General features: G+C 44.1%; 2 protein-coding genes across 4 annotated transcripts in view; one reads left to right on the plus strand and one right to left on the minus strand.

The window, feature by feature from the left end:
• Positions 1–5: 5 nt before the first annotated feature.
• acbd4 (acyl-CoA binding domain containing 4) lies at positions 6–13,223 on the plus strand. Of its 3 annotated transcripts, none has more exons than XM_064923662.1 (10): positions 6–135; positions 397–517; positions 993–1,077; positions 1,884–2,004; positions 2,159–2,419; positions 2,658–2,815; positions 2,950–3,157; positions 3,472–3,692; positions 8,854–8,913; positions 12,216–13,223. In XM_064923662.1, the coding sequence occupies exons 1-10, from the start codon at positions 6–8 to the stop codon at positions 12,345–12,347; spliced, it is 1,497 nt and encodes a 498-aa protein (XP_064779734.1). In that variant the 3' UTR covers positions 12,348–13,223. The 3 variants fall into 3 exon arrangements, with proteins under 3 accessions (XP_064779734.1, XP_064779735.1, XP_064779736.1); XM_064923663.1 differs by having other exon boundaries at positions 2,673–2,815; XM_064923664.1 differs by having other exon boundaries at positions 2,688–2,815.
• A 170-nt stretch (positions 13,224–13,393) lies between these two features.
• LOC135504794 (rho GTPase-activating protein 23-like) overlaps positions 13,394–22,114 on the minus strand; it is a 67,792-nt gene continuing 59,071 nt past the window's right edge. The window contains 6 exon segments of the mRNA XM_064923658.1: positions 13,394–16,264; positions 18,047–18,078; positions 19,154–19,253; positions 20,754–20,798; positions 21,573–21,698; positions 21,951–22,040. Of these exon segments, the coding sequence (XP_064779730.1) occupies positions 15,296–16,264; positions 18,047–18,078; positions 19,154–19,253; positions 20,754–20,798; positions 21,573–21,698; positions 21,951–22,040 (1,362 nt within the window). The 3' untranslated portion in view covers positions 13,394–15,295.

Here is a 22,114-nt window from a genome sequence, read left to right on the forward strand (position 1 = left end):
GTTGGATGCCACAGGACTGTGCCCTCATAGAGAGACGGCAGTTTGCAATGCCAGTTCCGGTTATGGCAGAGTCGGTGGACCACCAGAAACGCTTCCAGGCCGCTGTCGACGTCATTCAAAACCTTCCCAAAAGTGGTGGGCGACTAGTATACAGGGACATAACCTATATCTATTTAATACCTGTGATATCATATAGCAGAATTGGCAGTGTATAGGCATGTAATTAGTTGTTGTGTTTTGTAAACAAAGCTCAATTGAGTGCTTAGCTGAAAGCTCATTAGGCCCAACCAGTGATTTTATTGATCAGCTACTGCTACTTTTTTACACAAGGTTTACCTACATGTAGGTCAACCAAAGTGTAATAGACACTGTATAACAACTGAGTAACTCTTGCAGGTGCCTACCGGCCCCCCTATGAAGTGATGCTGCGGTTCTACTGCCTGTACAAGCAGGCGGTGTGTGGACCCTGCACAGTGTCTCGACCAGGCTTCTGGGACCCAGTAGGTCGCTATAAATGGTGAGTGTGTGTCTGCACAAGTGGATATGAGAGGCTGTATATGTGTGTCTGCGTGGGTGAATGTACATATTTAGTAGGTGACAATGTAGGAGTGTAATCTGATCCAAGATCTGTGGTTAGGGACAACTTCTACCTTGAGCCAAACTAGTTGAGCCAGGTAAGAGTGTTTCAGTTGGCAGGCGCCTCCACACCAGGCGTGGTTTTGGCTCATTAACGTTTGAACTGGCACGGCAAATGCTGACACCTGTCACAATCCCCTACTATTCATTGTTACTTCTCAAGTGCACGTGTGCTGCTGTTGTACAGCATGGAGTTATTCCCCCTCTAACGGTGATTGTTCCTTACAAAACTAACACCTCACTCGTAGTCCATTGGGTGGTACTCTTTTTCAAATGATATACTAACGGTGGTACGAAGATGATACAGAGAGATGTTCGCTAGAGAATACTGTTTTGGTGTCGTTTTGTGTCCATAGGGATGCCTGGAGCCGATTAGGGGAGATGAGCAGTGAGAGTGCCATGGCGGCATATGTGGATGAGATGAAGAAAGTGGCACAAGAGGTACAGCTGAGAAGTCCTACTCCTTCATGCACATCCAAATAAACATATGTGCTTCTCTACCTTTTTTTATATACCAGGAACAGCTAACATTAAAGCTAGCACTCTAGAACCGTCTAAATCAGTGCCGGCTAACCGTCAGAGGGACTAGTCAGCAACATACCAGGGGCCAGTGTTGGTCCGTGGGCCATCATATTGTATGTGTTTAGACTGAAGGTAGACAGCGTTTTGACGTTGCCACGAGCATCACCCCAGATATTGAGATGATCAATGCAAGACTGTGACCTCACATGGTCGCACAGAGTCTCTGCGCATGTGCGTGGGTGCGCTTCACGCTGCTACAACGTAGTAGCTACGGGACCAAAACTGCAAAGAAGTTTAGCCCCGCGCTTCAACACTCTTAAGTTGTTGCAGAAATCGACACGATATTGCTGTTTACCGCGTGCATCGCCGAGTCTACTTTTGAATATAAACATGCACACCACAACAACCCTGTATCTTCTTTTGGGGAGGGGAATAAAAGCCTAGGGGCCCATAATCACAAAACATCTCAAAGTATGACTGTTGATCTCTAGGATCATGTCCCCCCCCCACGTCAATGTAATCATATTCATTATGATCTATCGAAAAGAGAACATGTATTGTAGTTGAGCAGTCCTGCCTGATCTGAGATATGAATACTGCCCCTGTTTAGTTAACCAATTCCTCCTGCATACTGTACATCATATAACAATGAATTGTTATCTTATAGCATATACATGCAATTACATAAAGAGCCCCAACTGAGAGAAAAAATGTCTCCTGTGTAGGTGATTGACACAATGCCCATCAATGAGAAGACTGCATCACTGTTCCACCACTTTGAGCCCCTTTACATGGTCATCCACGACATGCCCCGGCCACCAGACAAGCTGCTGCACCTGAGAGAAGGTCAGTGGACTACTGGACTTTAGACCACGATCTGAATTGTTGGTGTTGAAAGAAAACATTCCCTGCATGTTATCTGAGCCTCAGTGATATAAGGTCACAATATGCTCAAATGGACTTTGAATTACTGTGTGTGTGTGTGCGCGTGCTTGCGTAGACTTAAAGGGCATTGACAAGGCAGCCAGTCCAATGGAGGTTGAACATGAGAGGGAGACCCAAGACGAACGTGTCCCAGATAAGGACTCTGCATTAGATGAAGAGCCTGCCCTGGAGAAGGTGCCTGTCCCAAGAGAAGAACCCGTCAAAGAGGAGGTACCTACTCTGGGAGAGGTGGCCCTCGTAGAGAAGGTGCCTGTCCCAGAAGAGGTGCCCAGTCCGACACAACAACAACCAGTCACCTTCACCAGTGAACCTCAGGGTAAGAGTCATGCTCACCTCTCTCTGTTTCAAGAAACTAAATCCTGCCAGGCTGGAGGGTAGCTACAGTATGTGCACACCCAGACAAGAAAATACTGTCACTCCATAGAACCCATACCAGATGGATGGATAGGCAAATGGATATTTACCCACTTGTAGCTAACTTGATGCATTTTCTATTCAACACAACTGACTTTCTCCTAACTATACTGTTGATATGTCTCACAATGGTTACACATGGCCAAATGTACAAGGCTTCCTCTTTCCAGAGCCTGTTCCTGAGGTTGGTCTGTCTGAGGCCATGGGGTCGTCTGAGGTGTTGTTGTTGACCAGCGACTCAGAGAGTGAGATCTTCGTTGACTCTGTGGATTCTGTGGAAAAGCTGGACAATATCAAGGTACCGTAGGGCCTGAAATAATGGGACTTTACAATAATGTGAGTTTAATCTAAGTTGTTGTTCTCTGGGTCCTTTATAAGTGTATCCAAATAAAGGACCATATTCTGTATGTGTGTTTGTTTGTTTATACACAGGTTGTCCCCAAGTCAAACGGCCTCCATAACGGCCATGCTTACTCGGAGCCCTCCTCAGTCCAAGCCAATCACACAGAGACGGTCTGCCAGGCAACGCAGGTGGGGGCAGGGCAAGGTGGAGAGGGGGCGGGGGATGGAGGGGGACCGCCCATGAGGAGGAGTCGGGATGCAGGAAGAGACGGGATGAGGGACCACGGATGGAGAGAACGTGAGTTAAAGGCTCTTTCTCTCATTTCCTAAAATATCTGTCCTCTCCTTGCCTTTTCTCCTTCATTGCATTGATCTAAAAAAGAGCGGAACAGGTGAAAGCTAGCTTAATAGTGAGTCCACCATATTCTTTTCATTTTTCAAGTATTTTTCAATCTGTGCAGATAAAGGGGAGGTGAGATACAGAATTCTATGTAATTGTGTTAGAGCCAGAGAGAGGGTGTGAATGAACGTGTGTGTGTGTTTGCAAGTATTCCTGTTGTGTGTGACGTGCATGTGGCATATATGCCAATTACACATATGCACTATGCCTAGGTGGTGTTCCCCAGGGCAGCCCCAGGCGGGCGGGGAGAGAGGCCTTGGGGGCAGGGGGAGGGGCTGGCCGAGGGGGAGGAGACGGCTCAGAGGGAGGAGCTGAGAGGCTGCAGGACATCCAGGTGCAGCAGCAGATCCTGCTGGCCCTACGGAGGCTCAGGGAGGACATGCAGAGCGTCATGGAGAGACTGGAGGCAGTGGAGAGACTAGCCGCAGCACAGGTAGGTATAATTTGATGTATCCATAGAGTTGAATAGAGAGCATGGAGATTAAACATTTTAGTAATTCAGCAGACACTTTTATCCAGAGTGATTTACAGTTAGTGCATTCATCTTAAAGAGGGATTGAAACATCCCTAAATTACCAATTTCTTGCAATTATTATTCATAGTAAGGCATAAAGATTTGTGAATGAAAGACATTTTAATTAGAGGTTTAGTACAATGTACTTCTTAATGGACCTAAACTGACTAATCATTTATATATATTTTTTTCTTGGTCCTGTGCATTTCTAAATCAAACAAAAACACGTGTGAGCACCCTCAAAAATGTTCTTATTATTTTAGAAGCAATAGTGAATTGTGCAAGGCTGCCAATATATTAGAGTGCAACTATAGCCTAGCTTTTCCTGGAACTTCACAAGAGTAGAGGATGAGCTAAAAGTCAAGTGGAGGTGTGTAAATGCGCAGGACAATAGTGAAGACTAGAGATCATGTACCGATACTGAACAAAAATATAAATGCAACAATTTCAAAGAGTTACAGTTCCTATAGGATCTGGTCACAGTATTTTTGTGCGTAAAAAATGCCACAGATAAAATGCAATTGTGTTCATTGGCCGTAGCTTATGCCTGCCCATACCATAACCCCACCGCCACCACGGGGCTCTCTATTCAATGTTGACAACAGCAAACTGCTCGCCCAGACGACGCCATTCACGTGGTCTGCGGTTGTGAGGCCAGTTGAAAGTACTGCCAAATTCTCTAAAACCACATTGGAGGCAGCTTATTGTAGAGAAATTGAAATGTTATTCTCTGGTAACAGCTCTGGTGGACATTCCTGCAGTCAGCATGACTATTGCACAATTCCTCAAAATTTAAGGCATCTGTGACATTGTATTGTCTGACAAAACTGCACATTTTAGAGTAGCCTTTTATTGTCCCAAACACAAGATACTACTGTGTAATGATATTGCTGATTAATCACCTTCTTGATATGACACACCTGTCAGATTGATGGGTTATCTTGGCAAAAGAGAAATGCTTAGTGTAGTTAGAAGCTCATTCTTAACCTTCATTTCTTGGCTAAATAGTATTATTGCAATATTATTATTATTGCGTGTAATTTCTATGTTCCAAATGGTTGTCAATTTCATCTTCACACTATATCGCACCAGCTGTACTACTCTCACTTTCATACTATTCCCCCCTTCAAAGTCTCCCCAGCAATTTGGGGCGGCAGGGTAGCCTAGTGGTTAGAGCGTTGGACTAGTAACCGGAAGGTTGCAAGTTCAAATCCCTGAGCTGACAAGGTACAAATCTGTCGTTCTGCCCCTGAACACTGTTCCTAGGCCGTCATTGAAAATAAGAATTTGTTCTTAACTGACTTGCCAAGTTAAATAAAGGTAAAAAATATATATATATATTTGATATTATGCCTTTGCATTATATACATTGCTCAAAAAAATAAAGGGAACACTAAAATAACACATCCTAGATCTGAATGAATTAAATATTCTTATGAAATACTTTTTTTACATAGTTGAATGTGCTGCAAACAAAATCACACAAATTATCAATGGAAATCAACCCATGGAGGTTTGGATTTGGAGTCACACTCAAAATTAAAGTGGAAAACCACACTGATCCATGCTGATCCAACTTTGATGTAATGTCCTTAAAACAAGTCAAAATGAGTCTCAGTAGTGTGTGTGGCCTCCACGTGCCTGTATGACCTCCCTACAACGCCTGGGCATGCTCCTGATGAGGTGGCGGATGGTCTCCTGAGGGATCTCCTCCCAGACCTGGGCTAAAGCATCTGCCAACTCCTGGACAGTCTGTGGTGCAACGTGGCGTTGGTGGATGGAGCGAGACATGATGTCCCAGATGTGCTCAATTGGATTCAGGTCTGGGGAACGGGCGGGCCAGTCCATAGCATCAATGCCTTCCTCTTGCAGGAACTGCTGACACACTCCAGCCACATGAGGTCTAGCATTGTCTTGCATTAGGAGGAACCCAGGGCCAACCGCACCAGCATATGGTCTCACAAAGGGTTTGAGGATCTCATCTCTTTACCTAATGGCAGTCAGGCTACCTCTGGCAGTCAGGCTACCCCCCCCCAAAGAAATGCCACCCAACACCATGGCTGACCCACCGCCAAACCGGTCATGCTGGAGGATGTTGCAGGCAGCAGAACGTTCTCCACGGCGTCTCCAGACTCTCACGTCTGTCACGTGCTCAGTGTGAACCTGCTTTCATCTGTGAAGAGCACAGGGCACCAGTGGCAAATTTGCCAATCTTGGTGTTCTCTGGCAAATGCCAAATGCCATGTCCTGCACGGTGTTGGGCTGTAAGCACAACCCCCACCTGTGGACGTCGGGCCCTCATACCACCCTCATGGAGTCTGTTTCTGACCGTTTGAGCAGACACATGCACATTTGTGGCCTGCTGGAGATCGTTTTGCAGGGCTCTGGCAGTGCTCCGCCTTGCACAAAGGCAGAGGTAGCGGTCCTGCTGCTGGGTTGTTGTCCTCCTACAGCCTCCTACATGTCTCCTGGTAGCGCCTCCATGCTCTGGACACTACGCTGACAGACACAGCAACCCTTCTTGCCACAGCTCGCATTGATGTGCCATCCTGGATGAGCTGCACTACCTGAGCCACTTGTGTGGGTTGTAGACTCCGTCTCATGCTACCACTAGAGTGAAAGCACCGCCAGCATTCAAAAGTGACCAAAACATCAGCCAGGAAGCATAGGAACTGAGAAGTGGTCTGTGGTCACCACCTGCAGAACCACTCCTTTATTGGGGGTGTCTTTCTAATTGCCTATAATTTCCACCGGTTGTCTATTCCATTTGCACAACAGCATGTGAAATCTATTGTCAATTAGTGTTTCTTCCTAAGTGGACAGTTTGATTTCACAGAAGTGTGATTGACTTGGAGTTACATTGTGTTGTGTAAAAACAAGTTGTCGTACCTGTGGTATACGGTCTGATATACCATGGTTGTCAGCCAATCAGGGCTCGAACCACACAGTTTATAATCCAAAATATAGCCTAATGCATCTACCCACAGGCCTGGCCTGTATAGTCAAACTTTTGCATCGGCTATGGGTCTAGGATACTGTTTACAATTTACAAGGTGCAGATAGGTACATTTGCAGGCCAGTCGTATGGCGTATTTTGTCAGGATGTATTAGCGTTAGTCATCAGAAATATGCGCTGCCTGTTTTGGATCATCATTCTCCCATGTCGTCCTATAATTAATGTGGACATCAGTATGCTTGAAGAGATGGAGACCTGAACACTGTTGAAAAATAGGAATAAATCCAAAACTGAGGCTTAAATGCAAAAATAGAGCTGTTTTATAGGGGGCAATATGCTCACAGGCCCAGTTATTCAGGTAAAGCTTACCGCGTGTGCTGCCGCCTCTCCAAGACATGGAGACCCTCCATCCACAGGCAAGATGGTAGTAACTAGTTACTTCACCAACTGTAGTTACTGTACTTTGATGATAAAAGTGACTTTGTTTATTTCAAATTTTAACAAGACTTGAACAAGCTATACTGGACATTAGGCATCAAGAGTTTAATGCAAATATATCTTGCATTTCATAGTAATTTTGCTTACTATTGAGGTGAGAGCTGTCACTCCCTACAGTAAAAGCCATCAGAAATCAACGTTCCAAATTGTTCTATCCAACCGTTGCCGCTAGCGTTGTTACCATGGTAATGGCGGGACCCATTCCCAAATTTGCATTTTTATCAAAATATTCAAAGTAGAAGTGTGCATATGACAAACATGCAGGTCACATAGGATTTGTATAGATTGTTTTATTTGACGTACCTTGTAAAATGTTTACATTCGGTAGCTAGGTAAGACAACCACGTGTCACAGTCACTAGCTACATTTTAATCCACAGTTTTTTGTGAGTAAGGTCATAATGTATATATTTAAAAAAAAAAAAAACCTGACAGCTGTTTCGGTACAATTTTATAAATGTCGACATGGTGGGATTATTTTGTCTGTAAAACTAATTGTCTGTAAAACTAACTAATAGAAACAGCTTTTATTAGCAAATATTGATATAATATCCATCATATCGAAGTAAACCTGGAGTCACACAATGATATGTGTGGCCCTCCCACTACGATTTAGGCTACAGATTAAATAAATTATTATGAATTTAACAGGGTGGTGAAAGTGCACGGTGTTCGATTCCAATAAATATCGAGGGTCTTATTCTGGTGACATGATGATCGATACTTGACTGCCGTTTGACAAATACAAATATTCTCGCTCTTATCCATAATAATCTCATCATGTAGACTAGCCTACCTGCACAGTTTACCCGCACTGTATCTGCAAGAGTGCACGTGCCAAAACCAGAGTAGGCAAAATTGCTATTTAACGCAACAGTTTCTGTGACAAAACTATCGGTAGAGTTGGAAATGCAATGGAAACATTCAATTTGAGATGTTTATTCGTTTATTTAAGCAAAAAAATGTACATTTTGTGTGCACTACGTCATCACCCATTGATATTTACCGCAACAGGTCAGTTTAGTAGGAACATTTGCATATTTTCTTTATGCATATTATAGAATTATTTTTTTAAATTTAACTAGGCAAGTCAGTTAAGAACAAATTCTTATTTACAATGACTGCCTACCCTGGCCAAACCCGGACGATGCTGGGCCAATTGTGCGGCACACTACGGGACTCCCAATCATGGCTGGATGTGATGCAGCCTTGATTTGCATGAAAATCTTTTGCCAATTGGATGGAAACCTAGCTACTGTAAAAAAATATTATACCAAAAAATCTGCAAAGCCAATGCTAGTAAGAAAAGACAAGTTCAAGAAAGGCAAGTGCAATGGTAGGATGATAGTTATTATTATATATATATATATTTTACCCTCAATGGCACTGCCCGTGCTGTCACAAGAGGCCATTAGAAAGACATTAGCTCTCTAGTACATCTCTATGGGTGTATCTTTCTGTAATGGGCGGTGAAGTTGAGCGGGAAAGCAACTACTGACGACCATCTGGCATTTTCTTTCTTATACGTTCTAGACCTTGGTCAAATACATACTGTATGTTGAATACCTTCAAATATTTAAAGGTATTGGAGTATATTTGTGTATTCACCAATGTATCCCACCACCAGGCCCAGAATTCAGACTGGAGACCATGTCTTCAGTGTGCTGCCTCAGCCTCCCAATCAGAGGTAAGGGTGTGTGATTATCCGAAAATTCAACGTGCATCTATTTATCTCTGTCTTACTAGCTTTTGGCAATATGCTCATTGTGGTTTGTACAGCTACAGTAGCGTGGTCCCAAACTCAGGTCCTGGAGAGCTACTGTAAAGGGTGTGCAGGGTTTTCCCCCCAGGCCCAGCACTGTTTGTAACTTATTTTGTACATAATGTTGCTGCTACCATTTCTTATGACCGAAAAGACATTCTGGAAATCAGAACAGTGATTACTCACCTTGAACTGGACGAAGAATTTCTCTTTAATGAGTCGGACAAGAGGGATTTACTCCAGACACCTGAACAGATCCTCATCCCCGTTATTCACAGGAGAACGAGACGGAAAAGATATCGCGGAAGGAGATCAGATCCGCCGACGAGTGGCTAATCTGCCGTCGCCATCGATACTATTGGCCAATGTGCAATCACTGGATAATAAATTGGACAAACTAAAAGCGCGTATAACCTACCAACAGGACATTAAAAACTGCAATATCTTATGTTTCATTGAGTCGTGGCTGAACGACGACATGAATAACATATAGCTGGCGGGTTATACACTGTATAGGCAGGATAGAACAGCAGCTTCTGGTTAGACAAGGGGAGGCGGTCTATGTATATTTTTAAACAACATCTGGTGCACGATATATAAGGAAGTCGCAAGGTTTTGCTCGCCTGTGGTAGAGTACCTCATGATAAGCTGTAGACCATACTATCTGTATTTTTTGTAACTGTCAACATACCACCACAGACCGATGCTGGCACTAAGGCCGCACCCATTGAGCTGTATGCCGCCATAGGCAAACAGGAAAACGCTCATCCAAAGGCAGCGCCAGGGACTTTAATGCAGGGAAATTTAAATCCGTTTGACCAAATTTCTACCAGCATGTTAAATGTCAACCAGAGGGAAAAAACTCGACCACCTTACTCCACACACAGAAGCACTTTCAAACCTCTCCCTCGCCCTCCATTTGGCAAATCTGACCATAATTCTATCCTGTTTCCTGTTTACAAGCAAAACTTAAAGCAGGAAGCACCAGTCTAAAAACAAAAGTGGTCAGATGAAGCAGATTCTATGCTTCAGGACTTTTTTGCTAGCACAGACTAGAATATGTTCCGGGAATTCTTCCGATGAATTCATCAATATGTGCATCGATGACGTCGTCCCCACAGTGACTGTACGTACATACTAGGGATGCACGATATATCGGTGAGCATATCGGAATCGGACGATACTACCTAATGTCGGTATCGGCCGACGTGCATACCTATATAACGTGAATACAGCGCTAAAGACAGAAGAATACGAAGCACACATTTCCAACAACTAAACAAGTTCAAGTCGATTAGTCATTTGAAAGAGTAAGAACATTTCAGGAAGATAACTCAAAGGCGAAATCCATTAAACGCCAAAATAATGCCATTCATTGCCCCTGACAATCAACAGTCCTCTGTCGTGGATGATGTTGGCTTTCACCGACTGGTCGAGCTCCGGTACACACTATTTTTAAGATGTTACCCTACTGGAGTTACACAGTATTGTTGAAACACACATCTTTGAGCTATGTGCTATGGGCATCGCAGCTATTAGCTTCACGACTGACATTTGGACCAGCGATGTCAGCCCCGTGAGCATGCTGAGTCTGACAGCACAGTGGGTCGACGAGGATTGCGTACTGAGGAAAGCCGTATTGCATGCTTAATAATGTGCTGGTTCTCATACCGCTGCTGCCATTTCGGCAGGGTAGCCTAGTGGTTAGAGCGTTGGACTAGTAACCGAAAGTTTGCAAGTTCGAATCCCCGAGCTGACAAGGTACAAATCTGTCGTCCTGCCCCTGAACAGGCAGTTAACCCACTGTTCCTAGGCCGTCATTGAAAATAAGAATTTGTTCTTAACTGACTTGCATAGTAAAATTTAAATGAAAAATGAAATTAAAATTTCAATGGCATTTGAGAACATGTTTGAAACTTGGAAACATGAACACACTCCTAGCACCATCAAACAACTGAACTCGAGAAATAAGCTAATCAACTGCATCTGCAGCAGACGTTATGCCCTCTGTCATGGCATTGAAACACCTTCTCAACAAAACTGCTGACACAGACTGTGGGGTTAACTTACAAAAGTGCTCAAAGCTGTGAACAAGTAATTTGGTGGTATTCTCTCTGAGCCTCTTCACTGTGTCACCACCATGCTCGATGCTAGGTACAAGGACCGCTACTTCGATGCAGACAAAAAACTGAGTTTACGTAAAATGTTACATACACAGCTGGACAAGGTGGAAACGAATACAGTGACAGTGCGCACCGGGGAAGACAAACAGAGCTGAAACTTCACTGCTTGACATGTATGATGAAATCCTGGTTGAGAATGAAATGAATGAACAACGAAACAGCACAGCAAGTAAGTGAAAGAAATAGGTTTGGGGACATATGTAAATGGCAACAAAATAATGTTTTGGTCTGTGTGGTGTGTGTGTAACCTTAATTTAACTAAGCAAGTCCGTTAAGAACAAATTCTTATTTACAATGACGGCCAAACCCGGATGACGCTGGGCCAATTGTGTGCCCAGCACACTATTTAACTGTATTAGAATGCTTAAAAGGTTAACCGAAAGTTATCCGTATCGTTTTTTTGGCAAGGAAAATATTGGATATTGGTATCGGCCAAAAATGTCAAATCGGTGCATCCCTAGTACACACCCCAACCAGAAGCCATGGATTACAGGCAACATCCGCACTGAGCTAAAGGGTAGGGCTACCACTTTCAAGGAGCGGGACTCTAACCCGGAAGCTTGTAAGAAATCCCACTATGCCCTCCAACGAACCATCAAACGCGTCAATACAGCTCGTCGGATGTGGCAGGGCTTGCAAACTATTGCAGACTACAAAGTGACACGAGCCTACCAGACGAGCTAAATTACTTCTATGCTCGCTTCGAGACTAGTGACACTGAACATGCATGAGAGCATCAGCTGTTCCGGATGACTGTGTGATCTCGCTCTCCGCAGCCGATGTATCTTAACTGCATTGTTGGTTTAGGGCTTGTACGTAAACATTTCATTCTAAGGTCTATCTATACCTGTTGTATTCGGGCGCATGTGATATACAATTTGATTTGAAAACACTTGGTTCAACTAACCAAGACAGATTGGGCATGTTAATACTTGGTTGGAACAAAAGCCGACACATTCTCTACATCAGTTATGAATTCATTCCTATTAGAATATTGTACATTTTAAGGTTTGTCACCCTAAATGTCCCATATGTTCTTCTCAGGAGGAGAGTTGGTGGCCGTTCCCTGAAGTATCAGGACGGACGATGCTGCTTCTGCTGCTGTGGCCCTTGGTGGCTCAGGGCATAGTCTTTCTACTGCGGAAGGGCCAAAAGAAGGCCCGTATCTCTACTTGAAGCCAACGGACCACAAAGTAGTCCCATATCCCCCCCCTTAGGAATCCATTGGAGGAAGAAGTATTTCTTTTTTATTTCAATAGGACTCTATGGGACAACGGAGGTCGTTAGCAGATCTGTTTTTGGTGTCTTGCAACCTCCTATGGTCATTGGTGTGACAATGACCATAGGAGACAGCACAAACATATATGGGACAATGGAGGTTGTGTATTTTCACATGAATCCACTGGAAGAAGTTGTTGGCAGTCCTATAGGACATTATTGGAGGAGAAAGTCTCTCACTCTCTTCAGTACTGTTATGTACATTGCTCAAGTATTGGGAGAAACCTGAACATGTTTAAATGACAAATGTATCACATGCTGTGCTGTTTAACCTTCAGGTTGAAGGACCTGGTCCCGTAGAGTACTGACATAAGATCAGTTTGCCTTTTAGATCATAGTGGAAAGAGGTCATCATAATAATTTGAGATCAGACGCTGCTATTCTTGAGACGCTTTTTGAATACGGGACCCTGATCCACTTGTGTTCCTTGTCCCCTCAATAACACTAATAAATCATGATTTAATTTATAGCTATTTAATCTTAAATCACAGAATTGTTTTCAAATAACTAATTGGGATGAATAAGCACTTTTCTCAGATTATATTTGATCCAATGATTTCAGTGGGGCACAGAATTGGAAAGGAGTGCCCTGGCAATTGCTCCAGAATGCACACAAGAGAGACAATGTTCAGTTGTTCAATGTTCAGTTGATATGTAAGGAGAAATTATTCTACTTAGTCACCAATGGTTGAAAGATAATGATTTTTCAAGCTATTATATGAACAGCCTTGGTTGTGTGAATGATTTCAAATAAATATGGTCGGAAAATGTGAATTCTTACAGTTGTGAGGATGTATATAGAAGAAGCGGACTCATTTTGAAATGCGGATAGAAAGACACTTTCTAACTGCAGGTGTCGACTAAGAATGACATGACATTGGGGGGGTTCTTTATATCTAATGGAAGATGCCAGTCTTTGACCAAAGAATGAATAAAGTCACCTGCAAATTTCAAAACAAATAATTTAATATATTATGTATAATATATACACAGGTTAACTTAACAAGCTTTGTACAACTGTTACAAAATTGGTCCACGCACAATCACCCACGGACATACAGTACATGCACATGGGCACACACAGACAGACAGGGACAGATTGAGTCGTATAGCTATGGAAGAGACCATGGAGTGGGTAGCTAGGAGGACATTGGTTGGCAGTGCAGTTTGGTTAATCTTCATCTCCACGTTGGTTTTCAGACCCAGTTTATAACTATGGTTCATAATGATCAGTACATGAAAGAAGAAACAGGAAAAATATCTAAAATGCAAAATGAAAACCTTAAAACAGTTAAGACTCCAGGGTTCTTTAGATCATGGGAGAAATTTTTCGGAGGATGACCGAGGTATCTCCAAACCACCACTTCATCAACTGCTCATAATGAAAATGCTGTCTCTGTAATACTGATAACAACCGGAGCATCTCTTGGCATGTGTGAGAATCTGTGTAAGTGCTTCTCAACTCTTTTTTTCCTGCCTTTCTTGGCTTCCCAGTATCGATATGATTGAATGGCCCCAATTGTCAAAATGAGTTTGGCATGACTTAAATTAGCTGCCATAGACACCTTTTTCCTGCAATGGAGGACTGAAGAGAGGTCTCCTCCACATGCACAGGCAGATACAATAGGCTTGTGTTAAAACACGTAGGCTTTGCATATGTAAGATCCCCCATATTTGGAACATGCGTTATCATATTCAATTGTCCAAGGAAGCTTTGGCACAGTGGCCCACATGGGTTTAGAGTTCCAGAGGAGTAAAACTTAGTCCAATGCATGTATTTTGCCCTGAGGGATCCATGTAGTTCCCTGTTGATCCACAGTGGGGCTTTGGAAGAGCTTAGTAAAGGGCAGGGAGGGCAGTACTAGTCTATGGAGAAGATGCTAACAAGTTAACTAGATGCTAACACATTGCCTAAGCTGGTCCTTAAATAACATTTGCCACTATTGTGCCATCCCAAACCATAAAGAGAACCAAACTTGTACAGCTGGGACAGCATAATAGTATGAAAAAGTGGGTGCTGTTAGGGTTTAAAGTCGACAGCGTAGGCTTATGCTGGAATTCAAAACCATTTCAGGGTATTGGCATTGCGGCTTTTAAAGGCGATGTTCCCGGAGATCCCATTCATGGTAAACGCTGCATATGTCAGTTTATTATAATTTTTTAACCCCTTTTTTCTCCCTAATTTTTGTGGAATCCAATTGGTAGTTACAGTCTTGTCCCATCGCTGCAACTCCCATATGGACTCGGGAGAAGTGAAGGTCGAGAGCCATGCGTCCTCCGAAACAAAACCCAGCCAAGCCGCACTGCTTCTTGACACAATGCACAGTTTACCCGGAAGCCAGCCGCACCAATGTGTCGGAGGAAACACTGTACACCTGGCAACCGTGTCAGCGTACACTGCACCCGTCCCACCACAGGAATCGCTAGAGCACGATGGGACAAAAACATCCCTGCCGGCCACATCCTCCCCTAACCCGGACGAAGCAGGGCCATTTGTGCGCTGCCCCATTGCTCTCCCAGTCGCGTCCGGCTGCAACAGAGCCTGTACTCAAACCAGGATCTCTAGTGGCACAACTAGCACTGCGATGCAGGGCCTTAGACCACTACGCCACTCGGGAGGCCCTGGAAACTGCCTTTAAAAGCTTCAATGCCTATAACCCGCAATCGGATTAAATCCCGGCCTTAGACTATGACCCTTGAGACTGCTTATGTATGGCATTACGCTTTGAACCTGTCGATACTCGCAATGGAGAGTGTTTGTGTAATATGTGTGTAAAGGGCAGTACTTTCGAGTGGGCATCTACAATGAATCACTAACTGAACACTATGAAGTTTCCTTAGCGAAGTTAGACCACAACAGTGTGGCGGCGCCAGGCTTTCCGCTTGTCTCGAGGCTCCAGGGCCGACCTCCGCTTGACAACAGTAGAACCAAGGGAGCCCTGATCTGTCCATGAAGGGGAAAAGGAGGAGGAAGGGAGAGGGGGAGAGAAAGAGACTGGAGATGGGGCTAGAGCAGAGGCTAGGCGTGAACTCCTTTGAACTTTGAGGGATGCGACAACACACCCTTGAGGAACACCAACTGAACTGCTGCGGTGACATTGCACTTCTGTTGTGGCTCTTACCACCTTCACCCTCTCGCCCTCCCCCTTACCCATCACCATATCCAAATTCATTGACTGGGGCCTTGCCCTTCCTCCCCTTGTCTTCCTATATTGCACTGGCAGTGGCTGCTGTTCTAACTGGGGCTGTTGTGTTTTCTGGGTGTTATAAGGTTGGATAGAGCCGGGCTGTCTGGAGGGGGAGAGCCAGGAGGGGACAGCGGAGCGTCCTCGGGCGAGGCCGGGGAGCTTCGAATGTGGGGAGACTGAGGGCTCTACTGGGGGGCTAGGGCTGGTGGTGGTGGGTTGGTAGTGTGTGTAGAGGAAGCTGTTAGGATGAGGTTTGGGGGATGCCACCCCTTTATCTTTTGCCCATGCACTCCCTTCTTTCTCCCCTTCTCCTTCCTTCTCTCTTCCTCTGTCAGACTGCTGTTTTGCCTCTATCCTCTTCCTACACTCCTCTTCTCCCTTTTCCTCCACTTCCTCAGTTCCATTAGGGGCGCATCCTTTTCCAACCCCTTCCTCCTCATCTTCCTTGGCTCCTCCCCCTACCCCGTAGTTGCTGGCTTTGATTGGCTCATGTTCGGAGTCTTCGTCGGTGCTGCTGCTCAGGGGGCGGGAGATGGGGCGTATCTTGCGTTTCCGGGTGACTGCGGAGATGATTGACAACGGGAGGAAGTCCCTGGCACTCAGGTCCTTCTTGGAACTCCATGTGCACTAAAACACAGATCCAGGATCAGTCAGAGGTTCAGTGGTTACTATGGCTTATGCTCTGTACAATGGAACCAGTGAAATAGTCCCAAAAGTGCAAACCCGGCCTAAAACGCATTTAACCCAGGTCTGGATGACAATTACAGTGCATTCGGAAAGTATTCAGATCCCTTGACTTTTTACATATTTTGTTATGTTACAGCCTTATTCTAAAATTGATTACATTGTTTTTGTTCCCCCTCAATCTACACACAATACCCCATAATGACAAATCAAAAACTGTTTTTTAGATTTTTTTTGCAAAAAACTGAAATGTCACATTTACATAAGTATTAAGACCCTTTACTCAGTACTTTGTTGAAGCACCTTTGGCAATGAGTACAGCCTCAAATATTCTTGGGTATGACACTACAAGCTTGGCACACCTGAATTTGGGGAGTTTCTCCCCTTCTTCTCTGCAGATCTTCTCAAGCTCTGTCAGGTTGGATGGGGTGCGTTGCTGCATGGCTATTTTCATGTCTCTAGAGATGTTTCAAGTCTGGGCTCTGGCTGGGCCACTCAGGGACATTCCTGAAGCTACTCCTGCATTGTCTTGGCTGTGTGCTTAGTGTCGTTGTCCTGTTGGAAGGTGAACCTTCGCCACAGTCTGAGGTCCTAAGTGCTCTGGAGCAGGTTTTCATCAAGGATCTCTCTGTACTTTGCTCCTTTCATCTTTCCCATGATCCCGACTAGTCTCCCAGTCTCTGCCGCTCGAAAACATCCCCACAGCATGATGCTGCCACCACCATGCTTCACCGTAGGGATGGTGCCAGGTTTCCTCCAGACCTGACGCTTTGCATTCAGACCAAAGACTTCAATCTTGGTTTCATCATACCCGAGAATCTTGTTTCTCATGGTCTGAAAGTCCTTTAGGTGCCTTTTGGGAAACTCCAAGCTGGCTCTCATGCCTTTTACTGAGGAGTGGCTTCCATCTGGCCACTCTACCATAAAGGCCTGATTGGTGGAGTGTTGCAGAGATGGTTGTCCTTCTGGAAGGTTTTCCCATCTCCACAGAGGAACTCTGGAGCTCTGTCAGAATGACCATCAGGTTCTTGGTCACCTGCCCTTGTCCCCCGATTGCTAAGTTTGGCTGGGCGGCCAGCTCTAGGAAGAGTCTTGGTGGTTCCAAACTTCTTCCATTTAAGAATAATGGAGACCACTGTGTTCTTGGGGACCTTCAATGCTACAGAAATGTTTTGGTATCCTTCCCCAGATCTGTGCCTCAACACAATCCTGTCTCGGAGCTCTACAGGCAATTCCTTCGACCTCGTGGCTTGGGTTTTGCTCTGACATGCACTGTCAACTGTGGGACCTTATATAGACAGGTGTGTGCCTTTCCAAAATCATGTCCAATCAACTGAATGTACCACAGGTGGACTCCAATTAAGTTGTAGAAACATCAAGGATGATCAATGGAAACAGGATGCACCTGAGCTCAATTTCTGTATAGCATTTTGTGATATCGGCTGATGTAAAAAGAGGTTTATAAATACATTTGATTGAATTTCGAGTTTCATAGCAAAGGGTCTGACTACTTAAGGTATCCGTTTGTATTGTTTTTATATAAATTTGCTAAGATTTCTAAAAACTTGTTTTCGCTTTGTCATTATGGGGTATTGAGTGTAGATTGATAAGTGAAAAAAAAATATTTAATCAATTTTAGAATAAGGCTATAACCTAACAAAATGTGGAAAAAATATTGTGAATGCACTGTATATCAAATTATGTTCAGAGTAATGCATTGCTTACCTTATCCTTAGGTGAGTCGCTGGTGGTGGAATCTGAATAAGATGAAGGTTAGGGTCACGTAAGTGAAGTAGCATGGCGGTCTTGGGCAGTCACAGCACATTAGATATCCCAGCACAATATTCATGACATCACTCCCAGAGAGAGAAATTGAGATATAGATATGTGGATAGGCTTTCAAACCAAGGTTACACGAACAGAATGTCACAGACACATACACTCTCTCACATACGAGGTACGCACACACACACTACGTTGGAGGTAGAGTCCTGCTCCTACCGAAGAGGTTGATCCACAGGCTCAGCTAGGAGGATATGGGGGCAGAAAGGTCCAGAAAGAGAGAGAAAGTGGGAAACACAGTAAGTATACAGTAGGCCTACACAGGCTGAAACCAAGCCAAACATAGTAGGATAGTAAAGCACAGCCACAGACTGCAAATGCCAAGAGAAAAGAGCAAAGTCCACTGAATTTCAGAGACAACATCTTCATTGAAATGCATGGGGTGAAACGAGTTAATTGTTGTTTTAGGGAATGTTACAGTAAGGGAACTGTATAAAAGATCATGCTCAAATTAAGTCCCCAACCCAGTGTTAGGTGCTCCGCATTAGTGGTAGATGAGCTGAGGTGAGTTCTGCAATCCTCCTCCATACAATGTAAAGCATTTAGAACATAAAAATGCAGAAAAACAGACTTACAGAATTAAATAATTATATTTCTATAGACACACAGGAGAGGAGCTCTTCTTTGGTTATAGTTTTTTCCAATGAAGTGTTCTTTAATCATGGGATGAAATATTATAGAACAAACAGAAAGTTTATGCGGGACAGTGAGCAATGCTGAGAAGCCTTTGTGCAAAAACTGTCCAGAAGTTTTTACGGCTTATGCATAGCAAGAGTAACAATTAAAAAAAGTATAAAAAATGCACGGACAAGTTGCAGCTACAAAGGCCAAGGTGACACAATCAGAGTGACAAAAACATTTCACTAAATGAGAGTGCCTTGATTACTTCTGGACATTAGTTTAGCAAAAAGGCTTTTTCTGCATTTTTCACTATCTAGCATCAACTTCTGTTTGTTCTAATTCTATTTATATGATTTCATGTCCCCTCACCTGAAGCCTCACTTCCAGGCAGCCCTGTTCTCCCGATGTTGGAGAGCAGGTGATCGATGTTGGGGACCGGTTGCATATCCCTCTTAATATCCACAGGTGCCTGCAGACACACAGCAACACAGACATTCAAGTGAAAAAGACAGGAAGAAAGACATGACCTCAGACATAACGACAGCCGTAAAGACTGATTTAACAGATAGACAGATGGATATATGGACAGACACAACAACACAGACAGATATAGTTCCGTGGTTGCCATGGACCGGAGATAAAGAGTTGTACTTTTTTGTTTGTTGACTAGATAGAGAGTTGTCAATGTGTTTTTGACAGCACTTTTTGTTTTTACATACAGTACCAATCAAACGTTTGGACACACCTACTCATTCAAAGGTTTTCCTCTATTTTTACTATTTTCTACATTGTAGAATAATAATGAAGACATAAACTATGTAATAACACATATGGAATCATGTAGTAACCAAAAAAGTGTTAAACAAATCAAAATATATTTTATATTTGAGATTCTTCTAGGCATTCTCTCAACCAGCTTAACCTGGAATGCTTTTCCGACCGTCTTGAAGGAGTTCCCACATATGCTGAGCACTTGTTGGCTGCTTTTCCTTCACTCTGCTGTCCTACTCATCCCAAACCATCTCAATTGGGTTGAGGTCAGGTGATTGTGGAGACCAGACCATCTGATGCAGCACTCCATCACTCTCCTTCTTGGAGACTGACTGTCTCTGGCCTAACATACCTCTAACAACACCTAAGCCAATATATCCTCCAAACACCGGCTTCTAGGGCATTATCACTTAATATCGATTCAACGGTGTCATAAGACCGGCAAGTCAGCTAGTTTGGTCAAGATAACCCATAGTCTAGTTAGCTAGCTTTTGTTTTCATTTTAAACTGGAGGTGGGACAGGCTTGGACACAGAGGCTTTTTGTAATTTTGAGTTGATCTCTCACTCCAAGGTTGGATTATCCCAATAACTGAAGTGTAATGAGTCTCGAGCGCCCTAGCAAAATCTATCAGATGCCGGCTTTACCAGAGTGGGTGTTACATGTTGTTTCATGAGTATTATCCCACAGAGTCTGCAGAGAAGCTGGGGATGGTAAGGGCAGGCTTGATGATCCAGACCTGTCATACTATCTTGCCCCCCCAACCCCCTGGATGTGACCACTGATTCCCCCCACTCAAGCCTGTTTCAGGGCATCCGAGGAGCTAAGAAAAGCGTGGTGGAGGAAAGTGCTGAGAGTGGATAGTGAAGTGGATACTGCTGTAGGCTTTTTCCTATGTGCAGCACACCGGAGTTGGTGGGGTGCACATAGTTGGATGAGACCTGGACAAGCCAGCCGCTGTTGAAGACCATTGTCCGGGCCAAGACCTACATGTACTTTTGTTATTACGCGTCTTTGAGATTACCTGTACAATGAAAAGCTCTATATAAAATAAATAAATAATAAATATATTATTATTATTATTATTATAAACCGTAAACAGACGGACGGATACAGTAAGGCCGATAAAGAAGACCACATTATTAATAAATACTTTTTCTTTAGGTTGTCGTTATGGAATTTCTTGCCCATTCACATACCTTTTCATCCTTATCCACCTCTCCATCACTGAAGAACCAGTCGTGCTGAAAAATAGAGAAAGATAAAGGAGTGTCATTACAATGTAACACAATAGGGCGCCAGGTAGCCTAGTGGTTAAGAGCGTTGGGCCAGTAACTGAAAAGTTGCTGGTTCAAAACCCCAAGCGGAGTAAGTGAAAAATCTGTCGATGTTCCCTTCGTCGGCATAATGTGGGATACAGGCTATTTATAATGGTTGGTCCTCCTAACGCAACTCTATAGCTATGGTACTACTATATTCCCTGGGTAGCCAGGGACAGAGTGGGAGGTCTGTCTGCCATGGTCAACCCCACCCTATAGGTGCCCAAAACCACACCCTGAGTACCTTGGTTCAGATGGGCATGAATGGAGATTCTCCTCCTGTGCCCTGTAAAGGCAGTGCCAACTAGCCCACCATTGTGGGCAAGGGTTATATTTAGATTAAATGTGTAGGTGATGGAACTATCCCCCAAATTAGCCAAGTTACTTTTCCGTGGTCATTTCTAACAGAAATCTATTCAGTTCCTTCGTAATGTATAAGCCTGGGCGGCAGGTAGCCTCGCGGTCAAGAGCGTTGGGCCAGTAATCGAAAGGTTGATGGTTAGAATCCTCGAGTCGACGAGGTGAAAAATCAGTCGATGTGAACTTGAGCAAGGCACTTAACCCTAATTGCTCCGGTAAGTCGCTCTGGATACAAGTATGTACAAAATCACTGATAGGAGACCCTTGGAATGATGCCTGGGTCTGATGATCACTAGCTGACCACTGAGTAATCAGATGGTGAACGACTGCAGTTCTTACATGCAGGATGAGCGTCTCGATGATCTTGTAGCGGTCGGGCATGTGGGTGACCATGTCGGTCATGTTGTCCTCTGAGGTACGCACCAGAGTGGGACCAAACACTAGAGCCAGGTTCCTGGGCTCCATCTAGAGAGAGGGAATAATGAGGGGGGCAGAATGATTGAAGGACGAAGAGAGAAAAAGTAACATGTTGAGGAAGAGGGAAGAGATGCAGACAGGTGCAGTAGTAAGGATATAAATAGAGTGAGCGAGAAAACAAAAAATATACAGATGACAAGAGGGGTAAGGGAGATATGCAGTGTTATAATTGTAAAGTCAACTAATGTAGATATGAAGAAATTACCATATTGAAAGAGCAGACCAGAGACCAGTTCTTACCTTGTTCTTGTCGGCGTGATCCGCCACTGTCTTCAGATGACAGACCAGGAACTTTAGAGTGTGGTGATAGTGGTCTGGAAGATCATGGATCTTAGAGAGAGAGAGAGAAAGAAGGGGGGGTGAAGAATATTCAAAAGGAGGGGGAATAGAGAGATGGATGCAGG

The sequence above is a fragment of the Oncorhynchus masou genome, chromosome 18, assembly GCF_036934945.1.
Source record: "Oncorhynchus masou masou isolate Uvic2021 chromosome 18, UVic_Omas_1.1, whole genome shotgun sequence".
In the NCBI taxonomy this organism is placed as follows: domain Eukaryota; kingdom Metazoa; phylum Chordata; class Actinopteri; order Salmoniformes; family Salmonidae; genus Oncorhynchus; species Oncorhynchus masou.

Excerpts from the sequence above, each read along its gene's own strand:
- acbd4 (XM_064923662.1), top strand. The coding sequence starts at position 6 with ATGCCACAGGACTGTGCCCTCATAGAGAGACGGCAGTTTGCAATGCCA. Across the intron at positions 518-992 it reads CCAGTAGGTCGCTATAAATG|GGATGCCTGGAGCCGATTAG; the intron begins GTGAGTGTGTGT and ends TTGTGTCCATAG. Across the intron at positions 2,816-2,949 it reads AAAAGCTGGACAATATCAAG|GTTGTCCCCAAGTCAAACGG; the intron begins GTACCGTAGGGC and ends GTTTATACACAG.